Source organism: Oncorhynchus mykiss, chromosome 13, assembly GCF_057628025.1.
Source record: "Oncorhynchus mykiss isolate SJ-2025 chromosome 13, ASM5762802v1, whole genome shotgun sequence".
Taxonomy (NCBI): domain Eukaryota; kingdom Metazoa; phylum Chordata; class Actinopteri; order Salmoniformes; family Salmonidae; genus Oncorhynchus; species Oncorhynchus mykiss.
In genome coordinates, this window is record NC_143034.1 from 40985413 (window position 1) to 41012477 (window position 27065).

Consider the following 27065-nt stretch of genomic DNA (forward strand, 5'->3'; position numbering starts at 1 on the left):
TTGTTTCATATTCAGTAGGAAGATGACTAGCCTAGGCTAAGTGACAAGATTACATAGGGACCTCTTCACTAGCTGATCATCACTACCAAGACCTGTGTCAAGATCAGTTACTTACCTCACCGGCCCTCCCCATAACCTCCATGTGGAAATATGAGAGCAGGTCTGTAATCAGTGTGGCAGGATAGGATGATTACACAGAAGGATCCCTGCGCTTTGACATTATGGTTTTTCTGGGGTCGGAAGAAATAACGAGGAGACAACTTGACTAAAATCTGATCACATTTATTAGAATGTTTTATAGTGCGAACTGTGAAAAAAGTTATAAATCGTGCCGCGAGAGGTCTCGGCAAATAGGTGCCGGAACAAACTAAGTAAAATCTGTTCCGTCAGGATCCGGGTCAAATTAAGCACTCTATACAGTGCCTTGCGAAAGTATTCGGCCCCCTTGAACTTTGCGACCTTTTGCCACATTTCAGGCTTCAAACAAAAAGATATAAAACTGTATTTTTTTGTGAAGAATCATCAACAAGTGGGACACAATCATGAAGTGGAACGACATTTATTGGATATTTCAAACTTTTTTAACAAATCAAAAACTGAAAATTGGGCGTGCAAAATTATTCAGCCCCCTTAAGTTAATACTTTGTAGCGCCACCCTTTGCTGCGATTACAGCTGTAAGTCGCTTGGGATATGTCTCTATCAGTTTTGCACATCGAGAGACTGACATTTTTTCCCATTCCTCCTTGCAAAACAGCTCGAGATCAGTGAGGTTGGATGGAGAGCATTTGTGAACAGGAGTTTTCAGTTCTTTCCACAGATTCTCGATTGGATTCAGGTTTGGACTTTGACTTGGCCATTCTAACACCTGGATATGTTTATTTTTGAACCATTCCATTGTAGATTTTGCTTTATGTTTTGGATCATTGTCTTGTTGGAAGACAAATCTCCGTCCCAGTCTCAGGTCTTTTGCAGACTCCATCAGGTTTTCTTCCAGAATGGTCCTGTATTTGGCTCCATCCATCTTCCCATCAATTTTAACCATCTTCCCTGTCCCTGCTGAAGAAAAGCAGGCCTAAACCATGATGCTGCCACAACCATGTTTGACAGTGGGGATGGTGTGTTCAGGGTGATGAGCTGTGTTGCTTTTACGCCAAACATAACGTTTTGCATTGTTGCCAAAAAGTTCAATTTTGGTTTCATCTGACCAGAGCACCTTCTTCCACATGTTTGGTGTGTCTCCCAGGTGGCTTGTGGCAAACTTTAAACGACACGTTTTATGGATATCTTTAAGAAATGGCTTTCTTCTTGCAACTCTTCCATAAAGGCCAGATTTGTGCAATATACGACTGATTGTTGTCCTATGGACAGAGTCTCCCACCTCAGCTGTAGATCTCTGCAGTTCATCCAGAGTGATCATGGGCCTCTTGGCTGCATCTCTGATCAGTCTTCTCCTTGTATGAGCTGAAAGTTTAGAGGGACGGCCAGGTCTTGGTAGATTTGCAGTGGTCTGATACTCCTTCCATTTCAATATTATCGCTTGCACAGTGCTCCTTGGGATGTTTAAAGCTTGGGAAATCTTTTTGTATCCAAATCCGGCTTTAAACTTCTTCACAACAGTATCTCGGACCTGCCTGGTGTGTTCCTTGTTCTTCATGATGCTCTCTGCGCTTTTAACGGACCTCTGAGACTATCACAGTGCAGGTGCATTTATACGGAGACTTGATTACACACAGGTGGATTGTATTTATCATCATTAGTCATTTAGGTCAACATTGGATCGTTCAGAGATCCTCACTGAACTTCTGGAGAGAGTTTGCTGCACTGAAAGTAAAGGGGCTGAATAATTTTGCACGCCCAATTTTTCAGTTTTTGATTTGTTAAAAAAGTTTGAAACATCCAATAAATGTCGTTCCACTTCATGATTGTGTCCCACTTGTTGTTGATTCTTCACAAAAAAATACAGTTTTATATCTTTATGTTTGAAGCCTGAAATGTGGCAAAAGGTCGCAAAGTTCAAGGGGGCCGAATACTTTCGCAAGGCACTGTAAATTTGGTATAAGTATAAGAAATCTAAGATGTGTCAAATAAATAATTTCCAGCTCAGGGCACCAGCTATGCATTTGGTTTGCTAACTTGCTAGCTAAGTGGCTAGATGCCAAGATCAAGCTTCTTTGTTACAGCAGAGATATTCAAACCTCTCCTGAGTAAAGATTCCTGTTGCCTAACTTCTTTTGTAATAGTATATATATATATATACAGTATATGTTTTTATAGCACTCCTTGTTTGCACATTCAGTAATACCATATACCCTGTTATGGTACAGAAACGGTATAAGAGTATGAAAATCTGGATACTGCCCAGTAGGCTTGAGCGATATACAGTTTATACCGTATACCGGGATATTTAGAAAAACAGTATGGTTTAAGCGGTATGGTACAGAAACGTATGACGGTATGATAATCTGGATAGCGCCCAACGTGTCATCTTTTTGATTGCCCGGACATTCCGTCTTTAGTTCGCTGTTTGTTCCACCACACAAAATTATAAAACTGGCTTTGTCTTCCTCTCGTTTGTCCTTAGATAGGCTGTTAGATGTAAATCAGCATTACTTTTACTTTGCTGCCTTTGGGTAAAGTTTTATTATATTAAAACAGTTATGACGGTTATTTTCTTTTCATGACGGTCTTCAGGGCTCCAGCTATGCATCGTCGATTACACGGTTATTAAACAATTGTCACAGCCCTATCCATGGCATGATGGCATTGGCATCCATGCAATTCTACCCTCACGAACCAGTGTCATGTCAGAGATTAGACGCAAAAAAACAAAAACACCACAGACATGGTCTGCATCCCAAATGGCACCCTATTCCTTACATAGTGTACTACTTTTGACCAGGACCCATGATGCAGCAGTGGGGTTACTTAAGTCTTAAAGGTGGATGGTGGAGGACAACATACAATTCATACAGGCCCAGACTCCTTTTTGGCCCTAATGCTAAAAGTAGACCAGCAGTAACAGCTAAGTGGCTTCCAGCCGCTAGTGCCGACAGGACAGCTCTTTCCCTTACGGATGAATTTGCAGCTCAGAGGGTGGGATATAACTACAGCAACAACTGGGTTAGATGGGGTGGGCTGGTGGAGACAGATATACTGCAGACGGTGGGAGTCATCTGGGGTGTGCCAACGCAGGAGTAACACCCTGGCAGTGGCCCCAGAGAGGAGGAGGCAATGGAGGGGGAATGGGGTGAGGAATTTGACAACTGGATAGGACTGTCCACACCCCACAGAGGACAGATCGGCAGAGACGGCTTGTTGGACATTCCTTTATGATGACATCCTGGCCTCTGATTCCATCAAATGTCCCAAAGGATTCTGGTAATTAGTATTGTAATTCATCCATTACTTGCATAGCTTAGCCATCAGTATTTAAAATATAACTTTGTGAGGATTAAGTTCTCATAACGTGACCTCACAAAGTAGTATGAATAAGACTGATGGAATGGTGGTAAACCACAACAACACTACATTCTTTCCATTCCTGAGGTGAAAAGGTGATAGTTAGGGATGAAACACAATACTCACAGGGGATGCGGCTGGCATGCCAGGGGGCGGAGTTAGTGACAAAGCCCTGTTTTGTTGCCGTGACAATGACCCAGGAGCCAGGGCGGTACAGGAAGGTGACCATGACGACGCCATCTTTGCCAGCCTTGCTGGATGCCAAGGTAGACTGGTTCCCATAAACATCCACTGCAGCCTCTGCCAGAGGTGAAAGGTCACTGTTGTCGAACACCTGGACTCTGATGAGCACCTCTGTGGAGAGACAGGAGCGAGAATTATTAAATTATTCAAACTAAATCAGAAACCTACAGGATAATTTGCAATGAATGCACAAAAGTATTGTTTGGTTTTGATTAAAAGTTGGAGGCTAAACTTGTAGGCCATCATACAAGTTCCACAATGAACTCTTATTTCAATCTGAGAGCACACAGATTGTTCTGCTTTTTCACATATAGTTGGGTTGTAGTTTCTAAGTTCCCTTGTAGCTAACGATAGGAAATGTGTTGTTCTTAAATAACAAATTCAAGTGTCATCTTGCCCTAAATAAAGCAAATGACAAGGCAAGCTCGTCTCTGTTCAGGTGTTCTAGTTCTCAGCTGACAAGTCATGATGACTCATCGTTGTTAACCATGAGATCAAAAAGCATTTAATAGAGTTTAGTGGTCTAGTGCCCGACCCTATTAGGACATGCTGGGACTTCTGCCATCAGAATCGATTGATCCTCCAAACCCCAGCCAAATTGTCTGGAGGGGCAGAATGGCTGGCTGATTCCACTGCAATGACCATGTGCTTTCTAGTACCCATGGTGATGACCTGGATCATACAGGCATACTCCTCAAAACTGTTCAGAACAATTCCAGTTATTGAGTTCAAGAATATATTCCATGGAAAACATCCTCTCTCATGATCATAAGATCACACACACACAGTCCAAGGTCTATTGACAGAAATGTTGCAATTAACAGTTGCTTTTATTGGCTGTGATAGACTCTCAACATACCGTGATACAGACTATGTAGGGGGTAACACTAACACTATGTGCTTCTCAGAATCGTGTGTGTATGTGCGTGCGTACGCTAGCCCATTCAAAAGACCATTGAATGGCCCAGTTCACATTTTCACATGCTGCAGAGAGTCCTTCAGAAAACCCAGTTCAAATTTTCACATGCTCCAGAGAGTCCTTCAGAAAACCCATTTCAAATTTTCACATGCTCCAGAGAGTCCTTCAGAAAACCCAGTTCACATTTTCACATGCTCCAGAGAGAGTCCTTCAGAAAACCCAGTTCAAATTTTCACATGCTCCAGAGAGTCCTTCAGAAAACCCAGTTCACATTTTCACATGCTCCAGAGAGTCCTTCAGAAAACCCAGTTCAAATTTTCACATGCTCCAGAGAGTCCTTCAAGAAACCCAGTTCACATTTTCACATGCTCCAGAGAGAGTCCTTCAGAAAACCCAGTTCACATTTTCACATGCTCCAGAGAGTCCTTCAGAAAACTACTTTGATTCTAAATGGGTCAATGGCTCAATTGATGCATGTTTCCATGGATACTATGAGGTGTCCCCGGAAAAGAATGTTGGGAAAATGGGTCACTTGGCAGCTCCATCTAGCATGAAGGACAAGGCCCAGTGATTCCATGGTGCCATACCGAGAAGATGATATCATCTCCATAATTAACATTTAACATGAATCAACAAACACAACAACCCACATGAAGCTATAAGGGAAATCACACTGCATGAACTGGTACTCAATAGGGGTACTCAAATCCTATTCTACGTGCCCACATTACAAAAACGTTTCCTCTGTGACTTCAGTAGGTTGTTGGTGGTCCACCATATAGTGTGAGGCAGAATATTACTTATTGTGCCAATGCAGCAAGCTGGGGTTCTTGAGAGTTCCTCATTGATATTTGGGGATACAAAGTCAAGAACTAAAAGGCTGAAATCATGGCAGGAAATACAATGAGATGCAAATGAAATGAAATATGAAACCTGACACTGAACTGGCTTACAGGTACCTATCACTTTGGTCCTTTTTACATTGATGAAAGTTGAAGGAGATTCTCGAGAGGTATCAAACAAAATCCTGAGAATGGACTTATTACTGTAATGTAAACTTGCAAACTTGTCACGTCTCGACCGCTACCTCCTGAAGTTGTGCACAACACTCGCCCCTCTCCAAGCAGGGCAATGTAAACAGAATTGTCTCGTTGAACCCAACACTGGTGCAGTAAAAATAGCAATAGCACAACAATGTTTATGAAACAACTGAAATGTTTAGAGATGTACATTATATTTGAGACTTGTTTTATTGCAATTTCACACGAGATTGCAGTAGCTGGCTGTTACATTCTGAAATTCTCACTGTATAAGAATCTCAATGTGTTTTCGTCCCTTCGGCTGCACTGAGCCACCATCCAGGCAATATATTATCTAGCTAGCTATGCAAGCATGAAGCTCATCAACTCCCCTGGGAATGATCAATGTTTTCAGTCGCAATTAGCTTTTTGCATCGTATAATGACTTCCTTGATATTTATAAAAAAATTCAGCCTGGTTTGTAAGGTAACTTAAAGGAAAAATCCACCCAAAACCAGCCAATTCCTTTAATTTACAGTGTAAAATAACACTAATGTGAGAAAAAAACTTTTTGGTGACAAAAAAATATATAATTTTGGCGTTATAATAAGGTTGTCTAGCTAGCTGGTAAAATTAGCTACACACAATACCAAAAGCAATATTAGCATGTAAAGTAGCTAGTTTGTGCAATTTGTTTAGGCGATTGTTACAGCTATCAAATTAAGAGTCAACAATCTCAACATGTTCAACCTGCAGGTCAATGTGCTTCACAGAGTGGAGTCCAACATTCGCTACGGCAGATAAACTATTGAGGAGATCGGAAACGATGCCCACGCTACGCCAAAGGGCTGCGAGTTGCATTCTGGACTATTCTGGGACAAGGAGCGCTCTCCTTCGAGTAGGGAATGGGAGTCTATTGGGCGCTAGCTCAAACCCAACACTAACTTCCAGTGTAGTGACAGTGACTTCATCACAGTGCTACATTATATACCGGTGTGATTTCTGCCAGCTTTGAACGCCAAAAAATTCAGATACATATGAAAACAGGAAATGACCTAGGGAATCAATAGAACATCACTCAGAGATGCACAAAAACAATATAACAGTCAAAATGGGTGAACCTTTCATGTAACACGCTGAAGTAGTAGGCCTAAGAGCTATCTAGCTATGGTTCAGCTAATAAAAGATCATGTCAACATTCAGCTAATGTTAGATAATGTCAACATTCAGCAAACTAGGTAATGCAGCTATTATTATGTAGTGGAGGAGAATGCAGAAATAATTTGGTTTAGTTTTCTACCTAGCAAGCTCTGTAGCTATTATACTATGAACGACACTATATGATAAAGTTACTGTACCTTTACATTCGTACGAGAGGCGTCGACATTCATGTTTGATACGCAAACGTTACTAGCTAGCACTAGCAAGCCAGCTGTGCAAGCTAATTTAACGTGTGTACGAACAAGAATTAAAACCTTTAATTGTTGCAACATTCAAGAGTGTAATATGGTTTGGTTGCATTATTCAAGAGTTTAATAGCGTTATGTTTTAGATGAAAAGTTGCTTGCGGGCATCAATTTGCTTAGCTTCCTCCACTGTCCAATTGCCCCATACTTGGCTCGAAACAGTGATCCTATGCTTCGCAACACCACAACACCACCGCCCCCCTTGACAACGTACCAACAGTTTGATGGCTCCACCCGCGACATTTCCAGCTAGCTCTGGAGTGAGTTTATGGCACATTCTTAACTCTATTATACTTGGTTACTGGCTAGTGGCTACTGTGATGTTTACAGTAAATTGGATCAGCAGAAGCAAGAATGTCATGTTGCCAGCTACAACGAAAGGTAAGGCAAAGACGTGATGTATAAATTGAAAAGTGTATGTACCTATTATGCCAATTTAAATCTCGTTGCGGTGCCTCTCCTTCAACTTCCGTCAATGAGAATAGCCCCCCCTCTCTCCCCCCTGCCCTTCCTCTCTGGTACCTCTCTCTCTCTCTCCCTTCATCCATCCCTCCCTCTCTGGTAACTCTCTATTTTTCCCAGCTCCCTCTCTCTCTCCCTCCTTCCTTTCCTCCCTCTGCAGATGGGCATTCAGGAAAGGCTGAGGGAAGCTGAGCAGCAGGGTGGCCTTGGAATAGGAAGATAAGTATTCCTCCATTCCAATAACGTCCCATTTCCATGTTTGCTCACAGCCAGCTCTTCCTGTATGTACAGTAGGCTCATTTCCATTCCATTGCTTAACACACACATCACCCACCACGATCTGATCTGAGCCATCTCATTCTGGCTACGGGCCAAATCTCATCCAGTCACTTCACACCTCTCTCACACTACATAGCTCAATTTAAATGGGTGATTTTGCCAATTGAGGTACTGTAGGCTATTAGAATAGAAATCAGCTGTTATTCAATGTTCACACACATTCTTTCTTTAGCCTCCCCAGACATGATGCACAAACATATTCAAGCATACGTTTGGGTTACTAATGATGAGGTTTAGGGGGTGTGAATGAGTGATAGTGGCGGTAGGTGACGTTTAAAATGAGCATGGCCTTATTTCTATTACAGAATATGACTGTCATTCATATTCCATTCCCCCAGCTCAATGTGACTTCGATAGGTTTAGGCTACTACATGATACTCAAATTTCCCTAAAACCATCATGAGGTTGCTACAACCTAACTTAGCCTATGAATGAAAGTGTACAACATATTGTCGAGATAAATCATTTGAGTTATCAAGGTGACAGACAGTGACACATTCAATACTGCCTTGCACACTCTTGCCTGCATCTAGCTGATCTAGGGTGTAATCATTAGTCCAACAGTTGCAAACGACAATTTCTACTGGACAAATTCCAGTATGTATATCCCAGTTTCCTTCCATTTGCTTCCATCTAAGAAACGTTTTTCAATAGAATCGGCGGAATGAATACACATTTGATCACACGCAAACACAGTTCACTTTCATAGCAGCCACATACAAACAGCATGATCATTTTTGTTCGCTGTATAACTGCTTCTCGCATCTACGCACTCTCCTTCTCTCACCTTTGCCCTTCACTTGTGGACTTCAGTGCACAACACATCCGCTGTCTCAAATCAGGCAAAAAAAACTTTCCAAGCCAAACCTTCATATCATAATACAAGCAATGTTTGTAAATAAAATCAACTGATGAGAGAATAGTCAGATTAACTGATTATATTCACCTTTATTTAACTAGGCAATGTTGGTGGGGCATATTATTCTGTTTTAATGTTACAGTACTACTGAATCACTACGATAAATATAATTACTTTTTTGAGTGTATTACACAAAGCTGAGATTTCCTTTGAAGTCCAAAGTGTAGGAATATAGGTGAAATCAGTCATTGACACAGACATGGTGGTGTAGCAGGAAGTTCAGAATGCTGTGAGCTAAGAGGTTGTGAGTGTAAACCCCAAGTGAGGACGTTGAATAATAATTACTGTGTAAATAAACATACACATTGTTCAAATGTGTCATATGTAAGTGCGAAACACTACAGCTATTTTATGACATTCCCTGGGACTTCCTAACAAGTTTTTGTTTGTAGGGCATCATGTTAACATTTTTATCCATGAATCCAAAATGTGATGATCACGTGAAAATCCACATGTGAAACTTCATGTGAAATAGCAACACAAGTGAAGTTTTCCAAAGCCACACGGTTTTAGAATTATTGACAATAATAATAACATTATACAATAAATTGTTGCATGTGCAAAACATGTGGAAATTTCACAAGTGAAATCTGGTGATTTTCCACATGTGAAATCATGTTTTTTTCCATAAGGGCTTTCTCAATCTGGACAGCCTTGTAAAGCTGTTTGGGGGAGTTTCCTGAGAGGGCAGATAGGATGGAAGATTGACGTGTTACAATCCCAGTCTATCCTTCTCCTATGAGCAAGGTCAAACATCCTTGGAAACATTTTTGATCTAAGGAGACTCACTCGTAACCCAAATGAAACACAAAGGGTTTGAGGTAGAGGCGTCAAGGGCGAGGATTGAGGTAAGAGGAGATAAATCTAACCAAATCACCTCCACCTCCTTCCTATTCGTATAGACCAGCTGGAAGTCATCATGAGGGACTTCCTCAGGCTGCACATAGAGGGGAGAGGAGAGACAGAGAGAAAGAGAGAGAGTGCAGAGAGGGAAAGAGAGGGGGATCCACAGCTGGAGCACGTCAGTAGAGAGGGTCTCTCTCAGGCCTCTGTTGTCTACTCGGGCCCAGAGGGAGAGTTATATGGCGTGTGAAGGTTTTTAGGGGTCCTTAAAGTTGGGTTACAGCTTTGGATGAGTTTCAGCTTGAACCCTACCACCTACAAGGCGGGAAAAAAAGCTACCTTTGGTTACACACAAGAAGGGCCCCGAAAGCACTTCATGTGTAACATTGGGATCTTTACCAAGACATTTCAGAATAACGACAGATCCACTATCCACTAATAGCCAGCATGAATTGTTAGCTTAGAAAGTGAATGGTTTGGTGCTTTTGTCGTAACATGCATGGAAGTTTCTGACTAACTTAGCAAGCGATGATAGCTTGTTGTTACTTAGCTTGTCATTACACGTGTAAAGGTTTCGATTAAATCAAAAAGATTTCAGCTTCCTCAGCAGCAGGTTGACAGTACAGTACACCCAGGTTGATATGTTAATATGGATGATTTCCAAGTGTTATAAACTACTGCTGAGTGTCCCCAGAGAGGAAACCCATCCACCATTTAGAGTGTGTTGGCCCTGGTGCAGGGCATTGTTCCACGTGGAATCACAGCCTCACAGGACACATCAAGGCTGTTCTAACAGGAAAACGCAGTTCCAAGTTTCAAGCCAAAGTCCACAAACAGTTCCCCCTACTGTGATCTCCTTGAGAGGCAGGATCCCAGTGGACAAGAGGCTAGTCCCCTTGATTATCACAGAGGAGAAAGGAGAGGACACTACATACACTTGACATGAGTAAACAGGATAAGACACACCAACAAACAGACGGCACAATTTCTGATTGATAAAGTAGAAAAATAACTGTTACAATCAACTCAGAGTTAACACAAAGTCCCTGCTTCTTTTTTTACCGGTGTCATCCTTTTCCATTTGAAACCAATAGTAAATTCTGATCTGTAATTATCAACAGTGATTCATATCAATAAGGTGTCATTACTTTTCATTCCTGGGTAACAGCAATTGTTTCTACTCATTTGCACAAGGAAGTGGTGAACAATCGAATAAAATCACAAGATTTCACCACAACTGAGTGGCGTGTAAACGACCGATATTTCCATAGTTTACAGTCACGATTCCACAGAACCTAACGTCAACACAAAAGGCTGAATGCGGAAATGTGTTACCATGGCAATCATCCAAGAACACGTTCACCCGCACCCGCACCCGCACCCACACAAACACTGGCTAGTACATATTAATGGTATCAAACGTTTTTGTGTTACATACATTAGTCACAGAAGATTGTTGAATCTATGTGGTGTTCAGGCACTCATAGCACTCTGAGCAAAAGAGTGGTATCTGAATCAAACAGCTGCTGGAAGGGAAAAACCACAAATGCACGATCTGGTTTAGAGGTCGACCAATTATGATTTTTCAACACCGATACCGATTATTGGAGGACAAAAAAAGCCAATACCGATTAATCGGCCAATTTTTAAAATGTATTTGTAATAATGACAATTACAACAATACTGAATGAACACTTATTTTAACTTAATATAATAAATCAATTTAGTCTCAAATAAAAAATGAAACATGTTCAATTTGGTTTAAATAATGCAAAAACAAAGTGTTGAAGAAAGTAAAAGTGCAATATGTGCCATGTAAGAAAGCTAACGTTTCAGTTCCTTGCTCAGAACATGAGAACATATGAAAGCTGGTGGTTCCTTTTAACATGAGTCTTCAACATTCCCAGGTAAGAAGTTTTAGGTTGTAGGAATTATAGGACTATTTCTCTCTATACCATTTGTATTTCATATACCTTTGACTATTGGATGTTCTTATAGGCACTTTAGTATTGCCAGTGTAACAGTATAGCTTCCGTCCCTCTCCTCGCTCCTACCTGGGCTCGAACCAGGAACACATCGACAACAGCCACCCTCGAAGCAGCGTTACCCATGCAGAGCAAGGGGAACAACTACTCCAAATCTCAGAGCGAGTGATGTTTGAAACACTATTAGCACGCACCCCGCTAACTAGCTAGCCATTTCACATCACATCGTTACACCAGCCTAATCTCGGGAGTTGATAGGCTTGAATTCCTAAACAGCAGAGCTGCTGGCAAAACGCACAAAAGTGCTGTTTGAATGAATGCTTATGAGCCTGCCGGTGCACACCATCGCTCAGTCAGACTGCTCTATCAAATCATAGACTTAATTATAACATAATAACACGCAGAAATACGAGCCTTAGGTCATTAATATGGTCGAATCCGGAAACTATCATCTCGAAAACAAAACATTTATTCTTTCAGTGAAATACGGAACTGTTTTATATTTTATCCAACGGGTGGCATCCATCAGTCTAAATATTCCTGTTACATTGCACAACCTTCAATGTTATGTCATAATTACGTAAAATTCTGGCAAATTAGTTCGCAATGAGCCAGGCGGCCCAAACTGTTGCATATACCCTGACTCTGCGTGCAATGAACGCAAGAGAAGTGACACAATTTCACCTGGTTAATATTGCCTGCTAACCTGGATTTATTTTAGCTAAATATGCAGGTTTAAAAATATATACTTCTGTGTATTGATTTTAAGAAAGGCATTGATGTTTATGGTTAGGTACACGTTGGAGCAACGACAGTCCTTTTTCGAGAATGTGCACTGCATCGATTATATGCAACACAGGACATGCTAGATAAACTAGTAATATCATCAACCATGTGTAGTTATAACTAGTGATTATGATTGATTAAGTTTAACGCTAGCTAGCAACTTACCTTGGCTTCTTACTGCATTCGTGTAACAGAAAGTCTCCTCATGAGGCAGGTGGTTAGAGCGTTGGACTAGTTAACCGTAAGGTTGCAAGATTGAATCCCTGAGCTGACAAGGTAAAAATTCTGCCCCTGAACAGGGCAGTTAACAGGGCAGTTAACCCACCGTTCCTAGGCCGTCATTGAAAATAAGAATGTGTTCTTATTAACTGACTTGCCTAGTTAAATAAAGATTAAATAAAAGTGTTAAAAAAAAATCGGCATCCAAAATTACCGATTTCCGATTGTTATGAAAACTTGAAATCGGCCCTAATTAACCGGCCATTGCGATTAATCGGTCGACCTCTAATCTGGTTACACTAATCTATGATCAGAGTGAGGCCACAGGCAGGTTGCTGGGATGCAGTAATACAACTTGGTCATCATGTCCAGATGTTTTAGATCTCTGCATCCAAGCCAAGATGTTTAAAGCTGGCCTGGGACATCACATTGGCTTGTACTGTATGTGGTCAGTGAGAGGATTAAGAGGAGTAGCTAGAGAAACTATCATGTGGAGGTGAATTACATACACAGAGCCTTTCATACAGTGTCTCCATACAGTATATGGCACTGACATACAGCTGGAGTCGGAAGTTTACATACACTTAGGTTGGAGTCATTAAAACTCATTTTTCAACCACCCATTTGCGACCAAGCTACAACTTCCTGACTGATGTCTTGAGATGTTGCTTCAATATATCCACATCATTTTCCTGCCTCATGATGCCATCTATTTTGTGAAGTGCACCAGTCCCTCCTGCAGCAAAGCACCCCCACAACATGATGCTGGCACCACCGTGCTTCACGGTTGGGATGGTGTTCTTTGGCTTGCAAGCCTCCCCCTTTTCCGTCCAAACATAACTATGGTCATTATGGCCAAACAGTTCTATTTTTGATTCATCAGACCAGAGGACATTTCTCCAAAAAGTACGATCTTTGTCCTCATGTGCAGTTGTAAACCGTAGTCTGGCTTTTTTTTAATTTATGGCGGTTTGGAGCAGTGGCTTCTTCCTTGCTGAGCGACCTTTCAGGTTATGTCGATATAGGACTCGTTTTACTGTGGATATAGATACTTTTGTACCTGTTGCCTCCAGCATCTTCACAATGTCCTTTGCTGTTTCCCTGGATTTGGCTAAGGTGTATGTAAACTTCCGACTTCAACTGTAAATACAACAACATTGTACAGTGTCAGTATCTCAGGATTTAATTATGGCTGATCATGCGTTAACCTAACAACATAATAAATCAAGGTTAAGATATCATGATGGTTATACGACAATGTAGCTCACCCACCCTCACACCGAGAAAGGGTAGTTGAGAAACATACAACATTATTGTGTCCATAATTTCCTGCCACTGTTTTGTATTTTCACTGCAATGTCATAATGTCGTAAGAGTCTTGGGCCCAGTAACAGAAAGGTCGCCGTTTTGAATCCCTGAGTCAACTTGGTGAAAAAACTTTAGATGTAGCCTTGAACAAGGCACTTAACCCTCCCTCATTGCTCCTGTAAATCGCTCTGGATAAGAGCGTTGACTAAAATGGGTTATTCGCGTACCAGTCTTTTTGTGTCATTCTTTCTTTACAAAATATGTTGTGCTCCAACTGTATTTTGAGAATATGCAAGAAAAGTATCTTCGGACATTTTCTAAAATGGGTATGTGTGGCAAATAGGCTTACATGCCAAATTAGTAAACTGTTCTCAAACATAATCCAGATGTGAGATAATACAGCACAAACAGAAAATACTGAGGGGACTGAGTGTTAAATGCCAGTCGACAAAGGATTTGATATAGTTTCTTACTGAAAGCCTTTCAAAACATCCAATTTCCCAAGAAGCAGAATTTCATCCATTACTAAGGGCAGGAAAGTTGTATATGAACTGTGAGTATCCTAGCCGAACTGAATACTATATAGCAAGTCAATCGATATATTTAAGTATTGTTTGCTGGCAGTCCTTGTTTAGAGACACGGCAGGCTGTTGAGATTTTTTTCAAGCTCACTTTTGATGTGAATGAATCTCATTCCAGAATAACTTGTCATTAGGAGGAAAATAAATTCACACGGTAAGAATTAGAGGAAAGAGCCATGGTTCAGGAATCCACCCATTGTGCGGAAACAAGAAACAGGTGATGGTTTTAAAAGATTAAAAAAAGAAATGCAACCAGTGCCAACAAAATGTCCAGTACGAATTATATGTGTTCAAATACGCTATCATCAGCCTAGGAGGAATATGTGTGTGTGTATAACCTGAATGACAGTCCACCTACTGTATATATACAGTATTGTATGGTCTAATAAATAAGGAGCACCATTAATCTGTGCCCTGCACACAAAAGCCATTGAACACTTTTGCTGTGAAGTAATCCATGTATGGACATGACTTTTGTTGTGCTTAAGAACAACCAATAAAGACATTCTATTGAATAAATAAAAGATTGAGTACTCAATGAGTAGGGCGGGTCCCTGTCTTAGCAGGACTGCGGCGGGTGTGTTAGGCTGTCTTTATTTCCAAAGGGGTGCTCTGCTGTGCCTCTATGCTGTGTCTAGACAGCTCTACTAGTATCCTCTGAGAGGAGAGAGGGTATTATGTGTCAACAGTTGGATTCCTCCCACTGTACAGCTGCCTGAGCAAAAATACCTCGGCAGACAGCCAGCCCACCTTCAATAGGCTACCACTACAGCAAAATAACCCTGGTTGGTCCTGGTCCACGTTGCTCTGAATCCTAATACAGGATGCCAGTCAGAGCAAAATTCTGTGAGTCAGACAGACCCGCTCTTCTAGCCTGGTACTAGATCTGTTTGTGCTGTCTTGTCATTGTGACCCTATGATTTGGCAAGACAGCACAAACAGATCTGGATCCAGGCTACCACTCTTCAGTAGAAACCAACTAATTTGCACAGGCCTCAGCTCCACTCCCAGCAGTAGAATGCATAATTAAAAAGAAATGCTAATTAGGACTGACCTCTTCTTGACATTGCTTCCATATTTAACATAACCATATATCTACTGTGCCTGCTACTTCCCCTGGATGGTTTGGTGAGACAGCATTTTTTTATATATATATTTTAAAATTTTACCCCTTTTTCTCCCCAATTTTGTTTTTTAGTAGCTATCTTGTCTCATCGCTACAACTCCCGTATGGGCTCAGGAGAGACAAAGGTTGAAAGTCATGCGTCCTCCGATACACAACCCAACCTAGCCACACTGCTTCTTAACACAGCGCGCATCCAACCCAGAAGCCAGGCGCGTGATGTGTTGGAGGAAACACCATGCACCTGGCAACCTTGGTTAGCGCGTACTGTGCCCAGCCCGCCACAGGAGTCGCTGGTGCGCGGTGAGACAAGGACATCCCTACCGGCCAAGCCCTCCCTAACCCGGACGACGCTAGGCCACGGACCTCCCAGTCGCGGTCGGTTACGACAGAGCCTGGGCGCGAACCCAGAGTCTCTGATGGCACAGCTGGCGCTGCAGTACAACGCCCTTAACCACTGCGCTACCCGGGAGGCCCTAGACAGCATTTTCACATCACAATATAGCCAGCCATTTTTGAGATTCTGAAAAGATCCACAATCCATATTTGTAGTGGCTAAATATCAAATAATATGACTAAGGCCAAAAGTAGATTGTATTTGAAAATAACTATCAATTCATCCCTTGATCACGTGTCTTTTTATTTTTTATTCATGGGAACGGTTTTCCTAAATTAAACAAACTTTAGTTAAATTACTGGTGACTGTAAAGCTTTTTTTGGTTTCAATTCCCCAATTACATGTTCATTATTTAACCCTGTTTCACCATGGTTTTTATGCGTAATTGTTTAATGTATGTTCGGTCCATTATTGTGGGCTGGGTATTACGACATGTTATTGGAATATTTGAGTAAAGTTACTTGTGTTACTCATCTCTGCTGTCCTGCGCCTGACTCCTCTGCACCAGCTACACCCAGACCACTACAACTACCCCATGACATCAATAGAAAACGAACAAGAAAATTTATAATTTTAAAATACAATAATACCTAGATCTCAGGGTACAGAAGGTACAGAAGGGACTGTACTGCCAAACAATTACGAATCTGAACAATTATGAATTTGAGATTGTACTGTATGGTTCACCTGACCAGCGGCAGTGGAGAGAAAGATGGGAGGGTACAGATAACACAAAGCAATGGCAGTCAGCTCACATTAGACTCCTGCCTGGCCAGGCCTCAGCCGGCTATTGTCCGCACACCAGGGCAGGCTGCACAGGTTATCAGACGATTAGGACAATCAGGTGTTGCTCATGCAGAAACAGCCCAAGAATAACACATTTCTCATGCTTTGGTTGTTGCTTTGGGCAGTGGGCACAGTCAGTCAGCAAGTATACACATCTGATGCTTTTACATAAACTTCTGATCTCAACAACAGCAACACTGCCTCCATCTTCACAAAATAGTTTTTTAAATCAACCTCAGGCTCTAAGTGGCCAGCAATACACCATAGATGTTTGATAATTCAAGGAGACGTACCATAGAAGGATCTACGATCGCATGAGTATCTCAGTTGTGATGGCACATGTCATTATTAGGGTTTCTTTCAGCCTTGAATGACAGACAGCACCTGGCTCTTGTAAGACAGATAAACATGACCTTCAAAAGAATGCCACAAATGGACATGTGACAAACCGCCTCAATTGGGTAGGAGGCAACATAGAGGTCACTGAGAGGGGAAGGGGCAGGATTCACCATGGACAGATTACCATGGCAATAGCATAATGTGACAGAGAGAGGACAAAGAGAAGACACCTTCCACTCAGCCACTCCGATCTGCAGAATTCAGCATGAAATAATGTTAAGATAACCAAGATCAGTTTACATCAAACTGAAGATGGCCTTGTATCAAAAGTTCCTTTTCAGGACAATAATTCAGATATGAGGATTTCTGATGTTTTCTTATATAGTATTCATATATAGTATTTCAAAGTACCCTTAACTCCTCTAACATACAAACCTTCTCTCTGGGGATGTCAGGCTTACATTGAATATTGCACTATTAGACTAAATGATGTTATTCATTGAATAAATAACATCCCCATGGTTGGTTTCAATCCATTCTGAATTCATTTCAACAGCATATCATTAATATGTATGCCTTGCTTACTGATGCTGCAGAGAGTGTGTACCGAAAAACTGCATCCCAAATGGCACCCTATTCCCTATGAAGTGCACTACTTTTAACCAGGCCATATCGGAAATAGGGTGCCATTAGTTGGGCCATTTGCCCAACATCTACCTGTAACTAAATATGCATCTTCAAAAGGAGCTGAGCTGATACAAGAAGAGAGTCTGGCACTATTTGAATATGTCCACAGCATCACCCTCCACTGATCTCTGAAATAATTTCATTTTTCTTCCTAGACCAAGCATTTAATTGGTAATAGCATACTTCTTTTGATAGGTTGTGGTGATTCATCCCATTCTTGCTGAGCTACTGAGCCGAAAGAACATTGCAAGTCACTGTGCTGTTAAAAGACAGGAATTTCAACTACAATAAAAAAGAAAGACACTCAAGCTTTTTAACAGGCAGCCCAAGCTTCTCGGCCTCAACTCAATCCACAAGCGGCAAATTCTTTCAGCGACTCGACTTAGTTTACCATCCAAGCTCTCTGACTTCAAAGGGACCTTTACTTCTGAGGAGAGATTGAGGTCATGAGCTCTATGATAAAGTAATGGAAGAACACAGTCTGACAAATCAATATGAGGTGAAGGTGGGGTTGTGGTTGACGACAGCACCTTCAAATGAATGAATCAACATTTCCTGTCTCTCCAGTTGGGATACTTTTTATCAACACATGGTGTAAGGTGTTAGAGACTTTGATGTGATTTCCCATTTGAAAGTGTTTCAATAAAGTTTCATCTATACAGCTAAACTGCAAGGCAGAGGCCATTTTAGCATGTAAATCTTGGTGGGGCAAAAAAAAAGTGGGAGGTATGCCAGCAAAGCCATTACACATAAAAACATAGTTGATATGCAGACTTGCTTAAAAAAATGTGGATTCTACTGACAATTGAGATGTACAAACTATGGCATAAGGGGACGACAAGTGGATAAGAGGCAATCCGTCACTTCGATTAAGACATTAATGAGCAAGAGACGACGGACGTAGTCAATATAACTATTTGTTCAGCACTGTTGAAATGTACAGCGACAGAATTCAGAACATGGGCCGTTCTTACAGTGTTCTCCTTGTACAAGTCAGAACCGTAGGATAAATAAAGGGGGAATATAAACAGACTATGAAAGCTCTTACAATATTCTATGATTACATTTCTCTAAAACAGGTTATAGGCTATTTGTGCACCACAAAGTTAGAACAGTAGGCGAAATTAAGAGGTGAAAATAGACCAAATTATTAGGATGACCCATATTTGGGTCTTTTCGTGTCAAAAAAGATGCACGTCATATAACATTATTTGACGCGTTAAATAAGCTTTTAATTTGACATGTCAAAAAGCATAATTATATTACAGAATGTTGTGTGTAATGAATTTGCACGCGCAAGCCAAGCACCACAACTACCATCAGTAGCACTGTCAAAGCTGCATAAAAAAGTAGCCAAACAATCACATAGTGGGCCACGAACGATGTGTTTACAATACCGCGTTGGTGAAAATAGACCAAACTATTAGGGTGAGGCACATGGGCTAGCAACAGCTTACTACACAATATACACTTAGTATTACTTTCTTAGCTACAGTATACATTTCTCCCTTGCATATTACATCGTTTATGCAGCAGCATACAAGACATTTTTGGATTCACCTTGTGAAGGTGGAGCAGCCGTCCTCTGTGGCAAATTTTGTCATCAAACTTTGTCATCAAAGTCTGCCATTCCCTGGATTTATGGTGGGAACTTGGGGGAAAAAAACACAGCCACTCCATTGAATAGCAGGCTAACGTTAATGGTTTCTTTGCAACACTTGCAGTTAGCCACTGATTTCTTCCAATCGACTCATTGTTGAATTTGCAATTTAAAAAATATATATATTATTTATCTTCAAGGATTAAAAAGGATTTGCCAGTAGATTGTCGACTTGATGACAACTGATGATGACTGCTACCCAAGACTTTGAAAGTAAGATGTTGACATGTTGTCCAATCAAAACTACTGTAGATATAACATGGATTTGATGTCATTCTATCTGTGGCCTATTACCTTGAGCCTTCTTGGATGGGCACTTCTATTATAACTCTATGACAGAACCCAAGCACCTAAAACTTTTGAGCTCTAACCTTAGAATTGGGGATGACGTACTGTACCATGAGTGACAGAAAACGGAGCCAATCATGACAGAAAACTGAGCCAATCAGGCTCTGTATTTTCTGCTGGCTAGCCCCAACACCACAGAAAACACTGAGCTAGGCTGAAACACCAGCATTTTTGAGCTGCCTTACTCAAAAAAGAGACCATGTTTGTATGCGGCTTTATTAACTCAATGACAATTTTTTTTTTTTACATTGTTTGCAAACTGATGTGACAAGCAAAACAGGCAAGCCCCCCCCCCCCCAAAAAAATAAAATTCTATATATTTTTTAAATGTCTTTTACCTAAAAGTGTGGTTCTCAAAACCCCACCTGCCCTGATTGACGAGTCACCACTGCTGCAAGGACAAACTATTAGACCAACCACAACCAGTTTGCTCAGTCGGTGAAACTAGTGGTATTCACATGGATAATCTATGATTATTCATAGATAATATTAGAGAAGCTAAAAGATTAAAGTACACCGAATTTGACATGTGTGGGTTAAGAAGCTCTACCCATCTTGACAAGCTTGTCCAAAGCACTAAGAAATAAGCACATCTTCCAGAGAGGCTTCTTTGGTCGCAAAAAAACGTAGCTAATGAAATATAGATAATGGACACGACTTCTTAAAAGCCTGCTTAGCTATAAAAAAAGAGGCATCTACAAGGAATTGCAACATATTGAAAGCATCTGAACTAAACCGTGCTTGGCCCAGTTGAAGGATAGGGAACTGTAATGGGGACAGGTTAAAGCACCACCAAGCATTGACACTAGCATCCACGTCAAGCACCATAGTCTACTGTCTCAGGGCAGCCTATTTAATAATAATAATAATAATAATAATAATAATAATATGGGTATAAAATTGTGAAAATACTCCTGCAGAGAAACTGAATTGAAATAGGATATATAAAATGTATCAAAAGTCCTGGGAACCCAAAACAAACATTGTTCAAACTATAATGTCCTTTGGCCATTCATGAGGCCTCTTGGGACATAACAACAACAACAACAATGTCAACAACGGGTGCGTGCAGATGACAGTAGCCAAAACAAGCTTGTCGTCCATCTGGCAATCACAAATGCACACTAGCTCGTGCTATATATACTCTTACTGGCCTATTTTTCTAGCATTGGAATGATTTGATTGATTTTGATTTTTTTTTAAAAATAGTTATACTAACCATTGGTGTCTGACAATTAACCATTTGCTAATTGAAAATATCTAGTTGGCATCTTCCAGAGTTACATAAAGTTAACGGGCTGGGCATGGATAGAAGTTGGAACTTAAAACTGACGCCTCATCATAGCTTAATTGCTATCGCACAACTCAGCTCGCACATGGTAACGGAATAATGCAACTGCTATTGATAGGCTATATAGCCTTGCGTTAGGTTAGATTTCCCTACAGATTGAACCTAGAGATGGCCCATCAGGGAAGGGGGCTACAGTTCAGGATCCTTTGTTTCAAAACTGAAGCCCTATTCCATTCTCGAATGCAAAGAAGTAGCCACAAGACTAGAGCATGCGGCGACTAAATTGTATCCATTCGTGCGTAGCCTATTATAGCTGAATAAATGCGACGGTTACATAATAACTCATCCTCATCACTGACAAGGGACACAAATAATAACAACAGCCAATGCGTTAGCTGTAGCAGCCAATTCACCACCACAGACTTTTCCCTCAAAACTCGGATCTTGCCGAATCTCTACGAATAACTCACCAAGTGCTCCCTGGTCCGAAATGGATTTAGCAAGTCCGTCCCAAAGATTGCCGAGAAAAATAAAGAGAAAAAGAAGACGAGATGTGTGCGGCGGTGGCATTCTTACTGCGACATCATCAATTCCACTTAGGTGGCCATTCATCCATACTGCTTTTGAGGTTGGCATTGACTGCTCCCTTTTCGCGCTGCCTCGGATGTCCACTCCTTGCTCGGCTTACGCTCTGGAGTGGCTTCACAATTCCATTGTCCTACGTGGGAGGGGACGCTTGCTCTGCCTTGTTGGTGGTCGTGATCGCCCCCTAACGGTACCAAAGTAGAGTGTGTGCACAGATGGGCCCCTATGAAGGTCGATGGGCCCTTATAAGTCCATCTCGAACTCCCATTAGGAGGACAGTGTAATTACAATGTAAGTACACAGTGTTCCATTTCACTTAAAAGTAGGCTACCTATCGGTTTGTCTGCAAAATAGCCACTATTCATTCAAATGTGTTTTGAAATGATTATAACATGTCGGTGTAACAGAAAATCACCAATAGGTATAAGTACTGTACCCTTCTTGCCATATCTGGGTATTTATTATTTTTCCATGAGCTGCATAAACACAGGATTGCCTGGTCTATGCATAGTCACTTCACCCCTACCTACATGTAAAAATTATACAGATACCCCCTGTATATAGCTTCCTTATTGTTATTTTATTGTGTTACTTTTTATAATTTTCACTTTACTTTATTTGGTGAATATTTTCTTAACTCTTCTTGAACTGCACTGCTGGTTAAGGGCTTGTAAGTAGACATTCCATGGTAAGGTTGTATTCGGCGCAATTGAAAAATAACATTTGATTTGATTTGAGTGTTATTGTCACTCTAGGGTCTCCCCTCTCCCCTCTACAATAACAGGAAGCTGGCCTAGCCTTCAGTGAGTCATGATGGTCTCCCTAACACAATGGTTGCTGATAAGAGCAGGCCGTTGCCATCACACTAACAAGGATATCCCCTCTGTGAACACTGGAAGGCCAGTTTGGCTTCAAAAGGGCACAACATGCTAAATCAAGTTGGTAAAGATGATATGTTTATTTCAATACAAAATAGAATAGCTACAAGATACCCTTTTTTTAAATGATGCATCTTTAGAAAGTGTGCAGTTATAGGGAGTAGAATAGTACTACCTCAATCATCCTGACTAACCAGTGTCTCGCTACTTTTATAGCCTCGCTACTGTATATAGCCTAGTCTTTTTTACTGTTGTTTTATTTCTTTACCTACCTATTGTTCACCTAATACCTTATTTGCACTATTGGCTAGAGCCTGTAAGTAAGCATTTCACTGTAAGGTCTACCTACACCTGTTGAATTCGTCGCACGTGACAAATAAACGTTGATTTGATTTGATTTGAACAAGAAGCCCATTGCAACATTTACAAACCGTGTGAAACAGTTTAAAACTCATAACAAGGGTGGGCGTCTGTGTCAAAACAAATAAATACATAAAACACCAGGGTTTCCAGGGTGATACAGTAGTTGTTTATGCTTGCTTGTCCACCGTGTTTGGGGGCATCTCAGCGTATTCAGACTGTCCAGCCCCAGCTAGCTGTTCTGCATCGTCGTCATCATCACACGGGGGACGGTTGCGATTAAAGAACCCCACCTGAAGCACAAACACAAAACATTTACATTTCCACATATTATTTTCGCATTCAGGTTTCCTATGAGTGTCATTGAGGTCATTCTCCTTTATGTCCCTTCCTTTTTTTGTCTCCATACCAACCAATAGTTACAGGTTTGAGAAAAAACATAGAATTCAAAAAGACGGAGTGATCAATACTTGATGATAGATGATAGCTGAGTAGCACCATCTAAATGCTACCCAGTTATGGGGCCCAATCTTGCGCCACCTGCTGTTTTAACTATGTCAGTACATTACCTTCCAGAAGATCAGAGCTAGAAGAGCGAGGAGGAAAAGGCCAGAGACCCCAGCCACAATGATCCACCACACCGGCACCTCCTTCTCTCCATCAGGAGCCCTCCACACCACACTGGTCTGGGTCTTCACACATATACACACATGGTCAACTGGCTCCAATTCAATTTGTCCAATGACTACTGAAGAAATGGTTGCTTTGTGAGATATGGTTGCGTGTATATGCCTCAAGTAAGTCATTTACGTCATTAGTGAGTAAATGTTGTCTACACAAAAGCAGAAGTGGAAATGGGGAACTTTGGTTCATTTTTTACCTCTTCAGGCTGGATCTTAGAGGGCATATCTATAACCGCATAGCGTGCTGTAGAGTGGAGGACATAATTCTCATGAGGCCTCTAGGGGAAACAGAATGAGGGTTTCATAATCCTTATGGAATAATGTCAAAGAAGTAAGATCCTACAAAATGCTATCTCAATTTGATGCAGAGCTGTCTTGGAGCACTTTTCCTTTCTGCCTATGATTGTAGCTATGGTGAAATATTGTGTGGAAAATATGTCACTGTGATATGCTATAAGCTCCCATATTAGTCTCTCTCTCTCTCTTTTTCTCACCTCCAGGAAGGTTTGTACCCAGAGTCGGGACATCACCTTCACCACAGCACTCCAGTCTCTTTCCAGACCTTTGGCCTCACACACAAACCTCAGACAGGTATCTCCACTGGTGCAGTTCTGTGGAGAAATCGATAGAGGACCACACCGAAGTGTCAACGTTTTCCTCCATGACACATCAATGGAATGTCCCCATCCACGAGAGATGCAATATTTTGTTGTACAACCCCCTCTTGTGGCATATATAGAATATTGCAAGTTGTCTCTGAAATTGCAGTAAAGTGGAACTAGCCTACTGTACAGCATCAACTAAAGACAAAACAGTTTGATTGTACACGGATGCATGTCATTATGTTAATCGCATGAAGCGACACTTGTTTACCACGTGAACGGTCTCTTTGCGCTGAGGCTCCGGCCGTTCCACCTCATTCTGTTTAACCTTGTACACTCTACCAACAGTAGCATTCCCGGTCTTAACCAACTGCCAAAACAAAAGAGTGTTCCCCAATTTCATATAACCAAAACATCATCAAAAGAACAATAGAAAATATGGTTTGCTTTCCCTTTAAATAAAACATAATGAACGGAAAAAACTACTTGGTTTTTCCGTTACAGAAATATTTGCTGTCTGGCACACTGCAGGGCCACAACATGGCTACCTCTCTCACCTGATATGGGTCGATGTCAGGGGAGTCAGTGTGGCAGATGAGGAAATCCTCGGAGGCGTTAGCGAACACATCGAGCAGTAAGTCTCCATGGTGATGGGTGGGGATCTCTACTACCACCCTGGCGTTGACCATGCTCGGACCCAGGTTTCTCAACGGAGTGTTTCAACACAAAAACACATGCTTTCAGATTTCTCTCACTAAGTTGTATCTCATTGTCTTTGTATAAATATGAAATAACGTACACAAGCGTACTCTATAACGGCCTTTTGAACTCTTCAAATAGATGTTGTGCATTTTGGCCAAAAACTGCACCAACCTCAGAGAGACCAATGTCTTAAACGCTTTGTTTCTTTTCTGAGTGAACCACTGAGTGAACCATATAAGGTTACCTCATAGACGTGTTCCACTAGCGGGCCAACCTCCTCCAGGTCAGCAGGCTGCTCCTTCTGTTCCCACTTGGCAATGGGCAGGACACACTCAGGTGGAGAGGATCCCCTGTCCAAAAAACAACAGGCTACAAAGATGGACCAAACGCTGAGGACAACACTGAGAACATTAGCCTGGTCCTAGATAGGTTTGTACTGTCTTGCCAACACTTATATGGTTGTTGTCATGCATGGCAGTGCAGACAGTAGATCCGGCATCCAATAGATTGCCTCATTTCTCACTGATCTTAGTGGGATATAGGGATCAGACTGCTTCAGGATGCTTCATTTGCACCTCTTAGTCATATACTTAAATAGCCCTGGTGATAATTAGTAACTACATGTCCTGGGAAAGCCAATAACTACAAGGACAAGAGGAAACCATGCTGTTACTGTACCGTAATACGCTCACATTAGGACAACATCTTCCAATGGCAAACATCACTAATCCCTTTTGGATGTTAGATATTCAGTCTGCTACTTGTCTGGCAAGGCAGCTCTGAATTGTCACACAGAAAGTGTGTCTCAGGAGTCAGGAGGAGTGCTCATTTCCATGGTAGAACAAAACAGCACAGTTTATGGCTCTGAGGATAATTGGAGGACAATAAGGAAGGCCCACCCACCCCCGCATCTCCAGAGCTGCCTCAGTGCTGACATCGATCCTCAGATGGGCCACATTATACTGTCAGGATTCTGGCTGTTCTTGCTAGAGATTATAAAGGAAGGAAGAAGCTGAACGAATGTTGAACATTTCCCTTGTGTTATTAGAAAAGCCACAAATCTTCAGGTGACACCTTGAATGTCTAAAATACAGACAACTGGATTAACAAGCATGTCAACTATATGTATCTCAGAGACTCTAAATATGCCTTATATTGTGTTGATTTCCCCATTAAAATGTTGTATTACAAACACAAAAACAATGCCTTGGTAGCATCGAGGGCATTAAAGTCACAAGACGGGACGAAAGTGTTGTTCTCAACCTTTTGATCTGTAATGTGAATGACACGTGGCTCTCCACCTTCTCCAGGTTCCCCACGCTGAATAACAGACCAGCCTGGAGCTACGACAGACAGAGAGAAAAACATACTGTACAGTATCATTCAGACTGACAACAGAGCTATTGCAAACACATAGTCACATGTCATCCACCTCCGTTGACAGTAAAGACCCAGAACGGCCGGAAGCCTCCTTGATGCTTTCACACATTCACAAGAACCCAGAGCACACAGTGACATGTCTGGGTAACACATTCACACCTCTCCCCTTGCACTAGCTATGGTTAGTGGTTACCACAGAAATCCTATTGAATTACTATTATTCTATGTGTAATTCTATGCCAATGGGTCTCCATCGGTCTGTGCTTGGCACTCAGATAGCTTTAAGGAGATTAGATTAGTGTCCTGTCTTTCAAGCTGCCTCACACTACAGAAACAGGAGATAGGATCCTGCTCCAATGAGCTGTTCTGGCTCATGCAAGGCACGTGCAAGGGTTTTTACTTTCACTACATTTAATTACATGGTGGTTACCTTCTGGCCCTGCTTCATAGGGTTCCCCAGCTCACAGACCTCCACCACTGTCTGATTCTCCTTCTTCTGAGCACAGATCAACCTGCTGAAGCCCTGGGAGAGTTGGAAAACTCATTATATAGTACACTATTTTTGACCAGGGCCCATGAGGCTCTTGTCAAAAGTAGTGCACTACTGTATATAGGGAATAGGGTGCCATTTCAGATTCAGACAGTGTGTTTTACATAGGGCCAGTAGGTAATGCTGACCATGTAACCTGACCAGC

At 41.5% G+C, this 27065-nt stretch overlaps 2 protein-coding genes across 2 annotated transcripts in view; both read right to left on the minus strand.

The window, feature by feature from the left end:
• Positions 1 to 21954, minus strand: part of LOC110486133 (protein FAM171A2) — a 77948-nt gene extending 55994 nt beyond the window's left edge. The window contains exons 1-2 of the mRNA XM_021557505.3: positions 21651 to 21954; positions 3587 to 3814 (exon numbers count right to left, since the gene is read on the minus strand). Of these exons, the coding sequence (XP_021413180.3) occupies positions 3587 to 3814; positions 21651 to 21816 (394 nt within the window). The 5' untranslated portion in view covers positions 21817 to 21954. The remainder of the gene's footprint in view (positions 1 to 3586; positions 3815 to 21650) is intronic.
• Positions 21955 to 22702: 748 nt separating this feature from the next.
• Positions 22703 to 25340, minus strand: LOC110485143 (integrin alpha-8-like). Its single transcript, XM_090196202.1, has 6 exons — positions 24846 to 25340; positions 24560 to 24658; positions 24181 to 24297; positions 23884 to 23964; positions 23573 to 23695; positions 22703 to 23296 (listed from the first exon to the last, which is right to left on the minus strand). The coding sequence occupies exons 1-6, from the start codon at positions 24975 to 24977 to the stop codon at positions 23174 to 23176; spliced, it is 675 nt and encodes a 224-aa protein (XP_090052328.1). The 5' UTR covers positions 24978 to 25340; the 3' UTR covers positions 22703 to 23173.
• Between the last annotated feature and the right edge of the window lie 1725 nt (positions 25341 to 27065).

What these genes read in the sequence shown, in the direction of transcription:
- LOC110485143 (XM_090196202.1), bottom strand. Translation starts at nt 24,977, where the DNA reads ATGGTCAACGCCAGGGTGGTAGTAGAGATCCCCACCCATCACCATGGA. An exon ending in CTGACATCGACCCATATCAG is followed by an intron (nt 24,659 to 24,845) that starts GTGAGAGAGGTA and finishes TTGTTTTGGCAG; the next exon opens with TTGGTTAAGACCGGGAATGC. An exon ending in CTAAGATCCAGCCTGAAGAG is followed by an intron (nt 23,696 to 23,883) that starts GTAAAAAATGAA and finishes ATATGTGTGAAG; the next exon opens with ACCCAGACCAGTGTGGTGTG.